General features: G+C 50.9%; 1 protein-coding gene across 1 annotated transcript in view; it reads left to right on the top strand.

Moving 5' to 3' along the window:
• The first annotated feature begins 213 nt into the window (after window positions 1-213).
• Window positions 214-12,722, top strand: part of Sned1 (sushi, nidogen and EGF like domains 1) — a 60,020-nt gene continuing 47,511 nt past the window's right edge. The window contains exon 1 of the mRNA XM_032901670.1: window positions 214-563. Within this exon, the coding sequence (XP_032757561.1) occupies window positions 351-563 (213 nt within the window). The 5' untranslated portion in view covers window positions 214-350. The remainder of the gene's footprint in view (window positions 564-12,722) is intronic.

A 12,722-nucleotide genomic window follows, 5' to 3' on the forward strand; every position in this document is an offset into this window, starting at 1 on the left:
TGGAGGTGGAGCCACCCCAGTACTAGTTCGACTTTAATGAGCCTGGAGACAGGAGGGCCTGGGAGCTGCGCTCTGGCCCCCTCCCACCCAGAGGACCAGCAAGTTAAAAATGCCACTATTTGCATGATCCCGCCTCTCCCCGCCCTTCCCGGGTGGCCGCCTGGGCAGGCTATTTAAACCCGGGTCCCCGCGTTAGGCTGGCGGTCCGCGGTCCTGCCTCGCGCCTTCCTGAGCTGAGCGGGTCCCCGGAGTGTGACCCGAGCTAGCGGAAGAGGACGGTGCGGCCAGTCGGCCGTGCGGTGACTATAGCCACCTGCCCGAGCCCCGTGGCCCGCCCTCTGATCTTGGCGATGCGCCGTGGCGCCGCCTGGGCGCTGCTGCTGGCCGCAGCCCTGGGGCTCGGGGCGCGCGGGGTGCGCGCTGCGGTGGCCCTCGCCGACTTCTACCCGTTCGGCACGAAGCGTGGCGACGCCGTCACCCCGAAGCAGGACGACGGCGGCTCAGGGCTGCAGCCCCTCTCGGTGCCCTTCCCGTTCTTCGGCGCCGAGCACTCAGGACTCTACGTGAGTAACCCCGAGCTCGAGGGGGCTCCGGGGAGGGCGCCGCTGCCCTCCACCCCAACTCGCACTGCCGCCGCCGCCAGCAACTTGGCACCGCGGCAGGCAGAGGTGGAATGAGGACAGCGCTTCCTCTCTCCCGCGGCCAAGGCCGGACAGCGGCTGGCGGGAGAGGCGTGGGCAGGGCGGGGCGAGCATCCGCCAGGGCACCTAGGCGACAGCCAGGCCAGCGGAACGCGGCGCGCCCCTGCTGCTCATAGCCCGACCTGTTTGGGACGTTGGCAGAGTTCGACAGGCTTCCTCAGAGCTACGGACACCGCAGTGCCTAGCGGGGAACCTCTGTGTTCCTTCACAGAGAACTATATGGCAGTGGGCACATGGCCTCTGGCCACAGTTTCCCCAGTGGGGCATCTGGCTTGTGATGGTCTCAGCCCTCTCTAAGCCATTCCAGCCTCACCCACAGTTAACACCCAAGCGCTGGGCCAGAAGGAGTTCTGGCATGAATTCGTTGCAGTTGACCTGCGCTGGGCAGGGCTGGCAGCTAGGGGCAGTGTAGAGGGGTTTACACCTCCCCGCCCCAGACCCTCCCCCCATCTTAGTCCGGAGGTTGTCCACTGAGATCAGACCCTCTAAACAGGGCTCCCAAGGTTAATTCCTCTCCCCATCCCCAGACACGGGTGCAGGAGAGGTCTCAGTGGTGACAAAGCGCCAGTCTCCATGTTCTCAGGGTCTGACCCTGAGCCAGTCACCTGTGCACAGGCAAAGGGATGAGCTGTGGTGAAGCAACCACTTTGCACCAGCCTTGCCGTCTCCTGAATTACCCAAATCCACTTAGAAACGCCTGAGCCAACGTGGTCTATAGTTAAAACCCACGTCCTTACACACCCTTTGCCATGTCCAACGCCAGTTACCATTAGCTCTCCCAACGATTCTGTCATTAGTACCACCTCGTCCACGATCAGTGCCTCCCCTGGCACACTCCCCTCTGCCATAAGCACTGCTGCCCTCAGCGGCCATATTGGCATCCCTGCCATTTTGAACACTGCCTCCATAACCAGTCACATGGTCCGCATTACCGTCCTCCTGACCGACACTGTTCATGGGTCCTGTCCACCACCAACACCATCTCCAGAACCCTGCACCCCACAGTGACCAGCATCGTCCACACAGTCCACCGCTGTAACACTCCACAGCTTCATGGTTGACTTCCCTGCCTCCTCACCTTGGTGGCAGTGTCTGGTGACATGACCATGGAGGGGCATAGAGAGAGAAGACAGGCAGAAAGACATCCCTGAAAATCCTTCCGACTGGGCAGAGTGAAGACTTCTGCTAGTAGACGGTAGACAGGAAGAGCTGTGTTCTGGGTCTGCCCAGCAGGAAGAGGAATGTGAAGACTCGTCCTGGCAGAGCTGTCAAAATGTTCTTTAAGCATTCTGGCCAGGCTTGGATTTTCCACTCCTAGTCACAGGTGAAAATATTAAGTGGTTGACCTTCTTAACATGAGAAACCAACCTCTGGCTCTTAGGAAAACACACGCCTTACCAGAGCCTCTCCCTGAAACACAGATACTCTTTAGAAAACAGTCACTGATGTGGTCATGGTGTGCACAGTGAACCTCCCCAATCTCTTTGCTCAGTGGGAAAGAACATGGAGCTCTGGGAAGCCGTGCCCATACATCTGGCCTGAAACAGCACTTGGGGCACAGGCATGGGCGACTGCCAGGGTTATCTGGAGGAAAGGAAGCGATGACTCTGGCACATGGTGTCTGCTGAGTGTCCCCAGTCTCACCGAGGCTGAGAGGTCCCTAGATGCCTCTGTCTGGCCCTCATCCATCTCCACATAGTGAGGTATGGTGTCGGTAGCTCTCCCGGCCCTGACAGCTTGTCTAAGAGTAGGCTCGTTGGCGTAGTGAGTGAAAGAATGACTGCCCCATCTTTCTGTGTCGCCCCACATCCTAGGGAAAGTCGGAAGTGCCCTGTGTGAGACTGGTACTGTTTGAGTCTCCCTTAGGGACGCGCAGTCATGTTCTCTCAGAGTGACAGCTCCATCTTGAGGGTGGCTCCTATCTAGAAAGGACCTTGCATTCAGTCACTTTCTTGCGTCATAGTAACTGGCCCCGGAGTTGTTGAGAGCATGTGCTGTTGCTTAGCCCTTTGAACGCAGGTAAGGAGAAGCTCCTGGCGGGTGTGGGCTACTGCCCACCACCTGCTGGCTGGAAATGTTACTGCCAGGTTTGTAGGAAAGACTGGAAGCTGTGGTATGGCCGGCTGGGTCTCAGTCTTGTCTTAGTTGGCACTGGGAGCCCCCATTGTGGCCTTGGCCAGCATATTATCTGTCAGCATCTGCTCCTTAATTGTCAGAAAAGGGGGTGCCACTTGAGGGCCGTATCCTTCAGGGTGCTGGGCTCCTACAAGGGCCAGGAGTCTGTTAAGGTGGTACAGTGGCTGTAAGCATGGGTCTTCCACTTGTATATCCAACCTGATCTGGATGAAGAGGTGAACAGGGTGGTGGCCCTCTGGAAGGTCATCTCCAGCCATTCTCCAAGTGGATCCTCCAGTGGTACTGAGTCTCATGCCCTCTGACCTCCCTGACACATACTATACTGGTCTTTGGGAAAACTCTGGGGCCAGAATGTGGATCCTGGGGTGGGAAAACAACAAGGATTTACAAGTCAGAGAATAGGTCCCAAAGGCAAGAAGGACTGTTAATAGACTGACTTGAACCCTTGCTGACCAGTTCATCAGTTCTCATACTCTGGAGGCAAAGCTTGACTCCGCACTATCCAGTGAGCCTGTGTTGGTCTCCCCGCCCTTAGAGAACAGCCCCGGCTCTGCCTTTCGGACACTGGGCCCAGAGCAGCTTCTTGTGTTTCTGTTTCATGCAGTCTTGTTATTCCTTGGTGTTCCTGTTTAACTCAGGCAGAGCTGACAGTGGTTTCTCCCTCTGTCTGATGCCAGGTTCTACTTGTACGTGGTCCCGGGTCTCAGCAGGTCACTGTGTGTCAGCGGGGATTTTCTAGATGACCAGAGCTGGCAGCCAGACATCCTGTACAATGACAGTTAGACTTAGGGAAGTAGAACCAGGCTGTAGTGAGAAGTGCAGGTGAGGAAGCCCAGCTTAGTCTGAGAATTCAAACTAATAACCCACAGGCTTGAGTGACTGTCCACCTGCCTCCTTACTGTGCCCCCATAGTGGGACCCAACCTGAAGTCCTGTTTCTCTGAAACAAGGTCCAGGCATCTGTCCCCTACAGACGTCTCTTCACTGAATGCCCGGCTCCTGGCCTGCCTTACTGTAGACAGACTCTCTGGCATGAAGAACATCCATGTGATGCTGTGTTTCTACCCCTGCCCACACTTGCCTGGTTCTAAGAGGCCCTGTGTCTTTACGTCTCTGAATGTGGCTCTGACACTTGTCTTAAGACCAAGATGTGAATCCCCTAAGGGCCCAGGACCACAGGAGAGGGTGTTATGTAGAGAGGGACAGCACAGACAAACATCCTGGCTAGGGCAGGCATGGCTTCTTGTTCTGACTTCTAAAACACTCACAGCATCATAATGGTTGTGACATTTATTTCCTCTCTGATAAGGGCAAAAGGATGTGAGGTTGAACGTTTTCTATCTGGCCTGTAGTCAGTCAGTCTGTCTGTCTGTCTATCTGTCTGTCTTTCTTTCATTCTTTCTTTCTTTCTTTCTTTCTTTCTTTCTTTTTTTGATGGAAGTGTTTATGCTTGCTTACATTTAATATGGATAAACCTGTATAGCTTTTGTGTTCAACAAGAGGCCCTTACCACCAGGTTGTGGAGAGTGACCAATTACCTTGACTCGAGCCTGTAATGTTAGGGGGGAGCATACGGAACTGCTTTGGCCAACATTCTGTCTTCGAATAGAACTTTACCCCTTCAAATACAGTGCCAGGCATCCAGCTATTTCCCCATGCTGTTTCATGCTGTTGCCATAGTTTCATGGCTGTCATAAGCCCAAATAAACAGCCGATTGTCATTTAGGGAGCTTTTTAGATTGGATGCTCTTCTCTGTTTACCCAGGCTGCCACTTCCAGACCTCCCTATATCATACTATTCCAACACGGCTTCCTGGAACATTTCTTGTAGGATTCACTGGCTGAGCATCCGTACTCTAGTCTGAGAAGTGTATCGATTTCCATTCATTTCAAAAGCTATGTCTGCAGCATGGATGTAGAATTCTGGGTTGGGCATTCCATTCTTAAAGAAGGTGTCTGTCCCACTGGCTATGCTTATGCACAGCTCCTAGCAGAGACTCTCCTGCCATTCTCACAGCGCCACTGGGTCTAACGTGTCTTCTTCCCTCTGACTGCTTCCAAGAGTTCCCTCTGGCCAAGCATATCACCGGGAGTCTTTTTGTCATGATAACATTTAGAACAATAAGATTTTACCCTAGGTCTCTGGGCTATCTAGTCTCTGGTTCTTGGTCACTCAAGCAGTGTCAGCTTTAGGCTCCATCTTGTGGAGTAGGCCTTAAGTCAAATCAGATACTCGTTGGTCACTCCCACAGAGAGTGTGCCACCATCACCCTAGCCTATTTCACAGGCAGCATGCCACCGTACATCAAAGGGTTTGCGGCTGGCTTGGTGCTATCTTCCTGTACCAAAGACACTGGGATGTAGGAATGAGGGCTCTTTGCAGGCACCATCTTGACTTCTCCATGTTCAGTGGGCTGTGTGTTGTCTTTGGCAGTAGGGCCTTGCTGTCAGCTTGTGAAAAGCAGCCTGAAGTCTTGGCAGCAGCTTGGGTTATTTGGGGATTCCCATGGGATCCCTTTGGCCCACAATTCAATTAGATGTAACCCAACCCCAGTAGTGGAGATGGCCTGTTGGGACTCTGTGTCTCTCATTATTTGACGATTTCATTTAGATCACCTCCATATATGTGTATATTTTAAGATGCTTCTGTATTGGGTGTCCACACGACCCTTCAAACGTCCTTTACTGTTAGCCGTCTCTCCCCCACACTCCCTTCCTCATTTCCTCTCTTCTCCCCTTCCCCACCTTATCCTCCTGTCCCAGCCCCCCACCCAATATCCTTCCATAATTATCTACTCTATTTCCCTTTCCTAATGAGATCTATCTCGTTATAAGGATGTGGGATACCTCACTCAGGATGATTTTTTTTTCCTGGTTCCATCCCATTTGCCTGCAAATTTCATGATGTCCTTTTTTTTTTAACATCTGTGTAATACTCCACTGTGTAAATATACTACAATGTCTTCATCTATTCATCTATTGAAAAACATCTAGGTTGTTTCCCGTTCCTGGCTCTTATGACTATAGCAGCAATGAATATGTTTGAGCAGGTGTCTTTGGGTATATGCCCAAGAGGGGGAGGGATAGCAAGTACTTGATGTAGACTGATTGAGTTGCGGTGTTTTCAGATTTACTGACAGTCCGATCTGCAGTGGCCCAGCCTCGTACAATACCATTCAGTGTGGTCTTTGCTTTGATATGGCCTTTGTTTATGATTCTGAGGATTGAGCAGGCTAGGTAAGTGTTCTGTCACTTAGATACATCCTCAGCCCTTGGTTTTTCAAGACAGTCTCACTATATATCTTAGACTAGCTTTGAACTTGTAATCCTCCTGTCTCAGGTGCGTCCATGCTAATGTTACAGACACATGGCAGCATGCCTGACTCAGTGTATTTTATTTTAGATTTTTACTCATTTATGTGTGCATATTCACATGTGTGAGTGATCGTGTGTGTGTGTGTGTGTGTGTGTGTGTGTGTGTGTGTGTAGGCCAGAGTGAGCCTTGGGTATCTTCCTCAGTCCTTTTTGATTTTTAAGACCAGGTCTCTCATTAGCCTGGAGTGTCTCAGTTCAGCTAGATTGGCTGTCCAGGGAACTCTGAGGTCCCACCCATCTCTTCCTCTCCAGCAGTGGGATTACAGATGCGAGACGCAGCTCAGCTCTGTTAGAAGCTTCTAGGGCCCCCACGTATATGCAGCAAGCACTTCGCTGAGACATCTTTTAGTCCTCAACTGCTTTATTTATTTATTTATTTATTTATTTATTTATTTATTTATTTTACTAATAGAATAATAGTACTAATAGAACTAGTAGGACCAACGGAAGTTTTAATTGTTTCCACATCTTTTATTTCTCTTTTCCTTTCACTGATGGCTTATATGTAGACTAGTTGCTTTAGTACTAATTTTAGAAGGCAATTTCAGGGAACTACTTTGACTACGTGCTCGGAAAATAAACGAAAAAGAATGGCAAACAAATACTGAACTCCGAACTTGGTTTTGTTCTTCACAGGTGTGTTTGTAACTCTGAAAGGAATGAATGAATGAGTAAAGGCACAGGGACTGACGTGAGCGCCCTCCTCCTCGTTACTTTCTATTACATTGTTTCTAGTGAAACACTGACAAAGCAGTTTAAAAGAAAGGGTTTATTTAGCTTACACTTCAAGGTCACAGTCCACCATTAAGGGACATCCGGGCAAGAACCATGGAGAAATGCTGCTTGCTGGCTCGATCTCCTTGCTGGCTCGATCTCCGGCTTGCTTGCTTGCAGGCTCATGCTTAGCTAGCTTTCCTGTACAACCCAGGGCCTGGGTATAGAACCGCCCACAGTAGGCTGGGCCCTCCCGCATCAATTAGTACTCAAGACAATCCTGCACACATATGCCCAGATCTGTCTGACCTAGGTAATTCCTCAATCAAGGCTTTCCTCCCAGAGGACTCTGGGCTGTGTCAAGTTTACAACAAGGCTTATAGGACAGGGAGCATCACTGTTAGAGATGACAACTGAAGGTTCAGAGAGGAGGAAGCATAAAATAAAATGTGGCTTTGTGTTGGGTTTGAGTTGGACGGATCACTTTAACTTACAGTACCTGCATCTCTGTGTGTCTCGTGAGAGTGGATTCAGATGTGGGAATATGTGCATGATGAACGTATGTAAGTGTTTACAGTCGTGGCAGAAATAGTCCCCTGGGGTGACAATAGAGCTGAAAATTCCCATCACTCTGGAACATCAGGATGACTAGTGAAGCACATGACTGGTGTGCTTGTGGTGATGAGAACCTTCTACACTTCGGGCCAAGCAAGTTAGACTTCCTGGCCAGCAAGTCCCCAGGAATATGGTCTCTACTACTCAGCGCTGGGATGACAATCATGACGTCACACCTGGCTTTTTAATGAGGGTTTCGAGAATAGAACTCATGTCCCTGTGCTTTTGAGGCAACACTAAGCCATCTTCCCAGCCTGCTATACGTGCATGAGGTGGGGTGTGTATTTCTTTACAAAGCAGGCCAAGTTATTTGCTCACCAAGCCTTCCATAATTATGCACCCACTGGCCTGCCCCCTTGTCCTTGAGACTCGGTACATGCTCAGGTCTCCTAAAGGTTCTCGGAATACAAAGAGAGAGAATGCTTCTAGGTAGAGCCTTGACCCTAATCGTCCACGGCAAGGTCAACTCAGTCTACGTGTCCTCTGAGCTTAGACAGAGCTTATCAAGAGTCAGACATAGCTAGCCTCTCAGGCCCCTGGGACAAACATTATCTGTTGTCTGTACTAGATGGCGGGATGGGAAGTGGAGAAGGCACAGGAACTTTAGAGGACCACTGGGGATGAGAACCGGAACGAGATCCCAGAGACACGACCACTGTACCCAGGAGTCCAGTTTGGAGGACTCCACGCTCTATGTGGGGAGAAGGCCACAAGCTTGGCCTGGGAATTCTCCCTCTGACATGGCAGCTGCAGCTCTTCTGGGAGGCCAGAAAGAGGCTCTTCTCCCTGCAGGCTAAAGGCCCAAAGTTTCAAGTGGGTCCAGGAGGCAGTGGCCTAGCCAGTGGTGGACACAAAAGGGTGTTAGACCATGAGGCATGGCACAGTCATTACTCACTGGCGGGGAATGTCCAGATGGCTGGGTTCTGGCCCTGCTGAACCTGGCACTTAAGCAGCACCTGGTCAGGTGTGCTGGAGGTGAAGCAACAGCTCCATTCACACAGGACAAGTCAGAGACATCTGGAGACAGTGCATAAAAGAGCACCTCCGGCCATACTCTGTCACAGGCTTAGATCAAAGACATCATACCAGAAAGTGAGCTAAGGGAGACACTAACTGTGGACAGATGGCAAGAGTAAGCACAGACAAAAAGCCCAAATGACCCCTCCTGCAATTTATCCTGACTGCCCCTAGTGACTCTCTTGTCCCTCCCACAATTACGTATATAACTCCATGATGGCTGTCTCAAGGTGCTTTTCTCGGGGAGCCCTCCAGGGCTGAGAATAAAGGATGCTCACACAGCAGTCCTGCCCAGGACACCAGCCCCCACCATGCCTGTAAGAGGATCCCTAGCTGCCCAGAAGGCTGACAGGAAATGAAAGACATGCCTACAGCCCTCAAAACAAGTGTAAAAAACATGGGGTTGGGAGAGCTTTGTCATCCGGGTCGGGATAGAGAATCCCAAACTGGGACGGATCTGATCAGATGTTTGCATGACTAGAGCAGTCTCTCTTGTAGGCCAGAGCCTCTACTCAGAGCAGCTCTGGCCCCAGGCTTCAGGGTAGTTGGCCCAAGCTCGGGTCACATTGCACTTGGTGTTCAGGCGTTCCTGACTTCAAACAAGTCGGAAATGCCAACAGCCCTGCCTCTCTGCTTCCTCCAGCCAGGGCTGCCTTCCTGCAGAAGCAAGAAGGGGGAAGTAAGGGGGAGCGGTGACAGGAGAGTGTGGGCAGGCAGGCATGTAGGCAGTCACACACCATCCAGGATACTCTAACCTCCTCCACTGTGTGCTCCCAGCCTCCCAAGGAAGTTGGGCAGCTGACCAGGAATCTCGGCTTGCCCCTGCACAGCCTGGTCCTGGCAAGGCTAGCTAGCCAAGGAGGGGAGGGCATCCCTGGGAAGCAGGGATGGTCTATACTCTTCTCTGTCCTCTGCAGACTTTGCCAGCAGTCATCCTGAAGGGTCCCTCCTGGAACATCACCCACCCTGGAGTGTGACTCCAAGCGGCAGCCCTGTTTATCTCAACAACAGGTGTTCAGCCTGAAGAGAGGGTGGTGTTCCTGAACTGGCCCAAGAACTGCTGGTCCCAGAGGAGGCCTGGGAGTGGCCACAGGAAGGCCCTGCAGGCCTAACTTTCAGGAAAGGGCCAGGGAAGGCTACGACTCTGGAACCAAGGCCAGGCAGATCCTTCTTCCCAGGGTGGCAGGCATTTTTTTTTTTTTTTTTTTTTTTGGTGGTGGTGGTGGAGGTGGTGGGAATTCGGCATTTCTGCAGGTGCAGCCCCCACTTAGGACAACATCTGGGCTCATGATCAGGTTTCTGAGGAGCTAGTGGCTGAGTAGCTGACTGGATGTCACCTCTAAAGCAAGGGCAAGGATCAAACAGTTGCTTGTCTAGGAATGCCTGGCATCTAGGGTTCCGGGAGGGACGGGAATGGGGGGGTGTATCAGTCAGGCACTCAGGTCTCATTCCTTCTCCTGGTTTTCCACACTGTCCTGCATGTTTTGCAAAGTGGCGTCGCAAGTACACAGAAACTATAATAAATGACATGTAGGGAGACACAACTTCTGCCGGGGCCTGAAGCGGAGGGCAACGCGTTACTCCCTAGACCTCTGGCCTGGGCCTTGCCGTTGCCCACCTCCACAAGGAACTCATGCATCCCATCTGGAGAAAGGAAGGCAGTGACACTGCCCAGGAAAGGGAATGAGCCAGCCCAGCATCTGGGCTCCCATACCTGCTCTGCTGTGGTCCTGGCACTGCCCAGGCCTGGCATGGGAACAGGGCTGACTTGTTCTGCCTCCTTCCTGGACTCTCTCCCCTCACAGCTCTGGGCCTGCTCCTACCCAACCCTGAGAAGAACAGCAGCAGTGAGGGTGGAGCTGAGGAGACCTTAAAGGCCAGAGGCCTCTTCTAAACACAGGGTACACCTCACACTCTAAGGCAGGAAGGAAAACTCAGGGAGCTGTGAGTGGCCCATGAGCGTGCGGTTGTGGGGAGGGGGCAGCACAACAGGACCCCAGTCTGTAGGTGGCACATCGCCATCTGTAGTGCCAGCCCCAAAGACCCTGACCACCTCGTAGTCAGTAGCCTTTGCCGTCTGTGACTTTTAGTCTTTACATCTTTACTCTAAAGCACAGTCAGAAAGGGATTCCTGACGTGTGTGTACCAAGAAAAGCAAGTGTAATGCAGACCCCGCTGGTCTTTCCTCCCAGAAGAGGCCTAGGGCTGTCCACTGTACCCTGCACCCCACCTCTGGGCGGTCCCTACTGGCCAACCCCTGCATGTCCCTCTGGCTCTAACAGCAGGTCCGTGAGGCCTGTCCACAGCCTTCACTCCATCCACAAAGAGGTACCACCCTCTTTCCTTCACTGTTTCCAGAGCAACCACATCTGGCTACCCTGCTCCCGATGGTCCTGTCTACTCCTTGTCATTGCTGTGTGACAGTCAGAGAAGACTGTGAGATGTTTATGCGCCTTACAGTGATAGACACTGGTTCTTCTTAGTTTTTTTTCCCAGTTTATTGGAGTAAAATTGACAAAATTATGTGTGTGTGTGTGTGTGTGTGTGTGTGTGTGTGTGTGTGTGGGTTTATGCAATGCAGTGATTATGTGTACACTGAGAATGACAGCCATGGTAAAAACATGCCTTCCTTCACGGGTGCTTGGCACAGGTGGGAGTTGATCTAATATCAAGCGAGTGATACTGTATTTCCAATGCAGCTAACACCATGGGACTAGAGCCTTATATAACTAATGCCTGAAGACTAAAATCCATTCCAGCTGCCTCCTGCCCCCCCTCCCCCAACTTCCCATGTCTTACACATCTACTCTCTGCTCTGAGGTTCGTGTTTTCACATTCTCTGTGTGAGGCCATGTGGTGTTTGTCTTTCTGTGCCTGGCTATTCCACTGTCACGGTGACATCCAGGCTTAGCTGTCTGGTTGCAGACGGGAGAATATTCTAGGGAGGGGTGCATACTGCGTGGACACCTATGGGTGTGCTTGGTGGTAAAGGCACGTGCTGATGAGCCTGATGACTTCAGTGCAGTCCCTCGGGTCCATATCACAGGCGAGAACCAGCTCCTACAAGTTGTCCACTGACCTCTACACATCGGCCATAAATATGTAGCCACCCCATCATACCCACAACTAACTAAATGTTTTTAAAACATAAGGTGGACGGCAATATAGGGAGAAAGCCAATGTTCTTCTTGTCTGGCTTCTGCAGGTGTGTACATGCATGTACACACACACACACACACACACACACACACACACACACACACACACACACACACACACACGAAAGAAAAACCAGGGCCATTTTGGGAACATAAGCTAGAAGGACAGACATTAAAACTTACCGTGATGGGGAGAGCTCAGGAGGCCTCAACCCTGTACAAAGAACGACAGTCAACAAAGGAAGGCTGAGGACAGGAGAAACGGTCCTTCCCCGTGGAAGACTAAGACCGGCCTGCAATCACACATAGAAGTAACATTGTACAGACTGAGCAGGTTGTGTTTGAGAATTCATATTTATGTGCCTAAATATATGCACGTGACAACAATTAATGAGAGAAGGAAGCCATCCATTTGGAAGAAAGAGTTTCGAGGAAGGGAGAAGAAGGGAGGAATGATACGAGTATATTATAATATTAAAAAATAAAAGGAATAACTAAAAAGTACAAAGCAAATGAACAAAAAATGAAAAACAAAAACGTTTCCCGAGGCTTCCCTGCCCAGAAGTCCCAGTGCAGAGTCAGAAATGCCAGAAAGCCTGAAACAGGAGCTTTCTGCTTCTGCCAGGCTGGGAGCTCCTAGGATCCGCCTGTCTCTAGGATTACAGATCCTCAGACCGTACCCAGCTTTGACTTATGGACTGGGGATTTTCTCCTTCAACTTTTTTTCTTCCATTTTTATTAAATTGGGTATTTCTTATTTACTTCTCCTTCGATTTTTAAATTTATAATTTAAATTTGATGAGAATTGGTTTAATCGAACATTAAGTTAATTCGTTTGTAATATGAGCTGTGCCTCATATTCCTAACAAAGCCACAACTTGATGACTCTGAGGAATTTATCCCCTTTACATATTGCCAGACTCAGACAATCACATGCACAATGCTGCTCAACAACTGTCTGTCCAGGTCAAGTCATGTGAGCCTCTTACACAGAATTCTTCTGTCTG

This window comes from Rattus rattus, chromosome 4 (assembly GCF_011064425.1).
Source record: "Rattus rattus isolate New Zealand chromosome 4, Rrattus_CSIRO_v1, whole genome shotgun sequence".
NCBI classification, from domain to species: domain Eukaryota; kingdom Metazoa; phylum Chordata; class Mammalia; order Rodentia; family Muridae; genus Rattus; species Rattus rattus.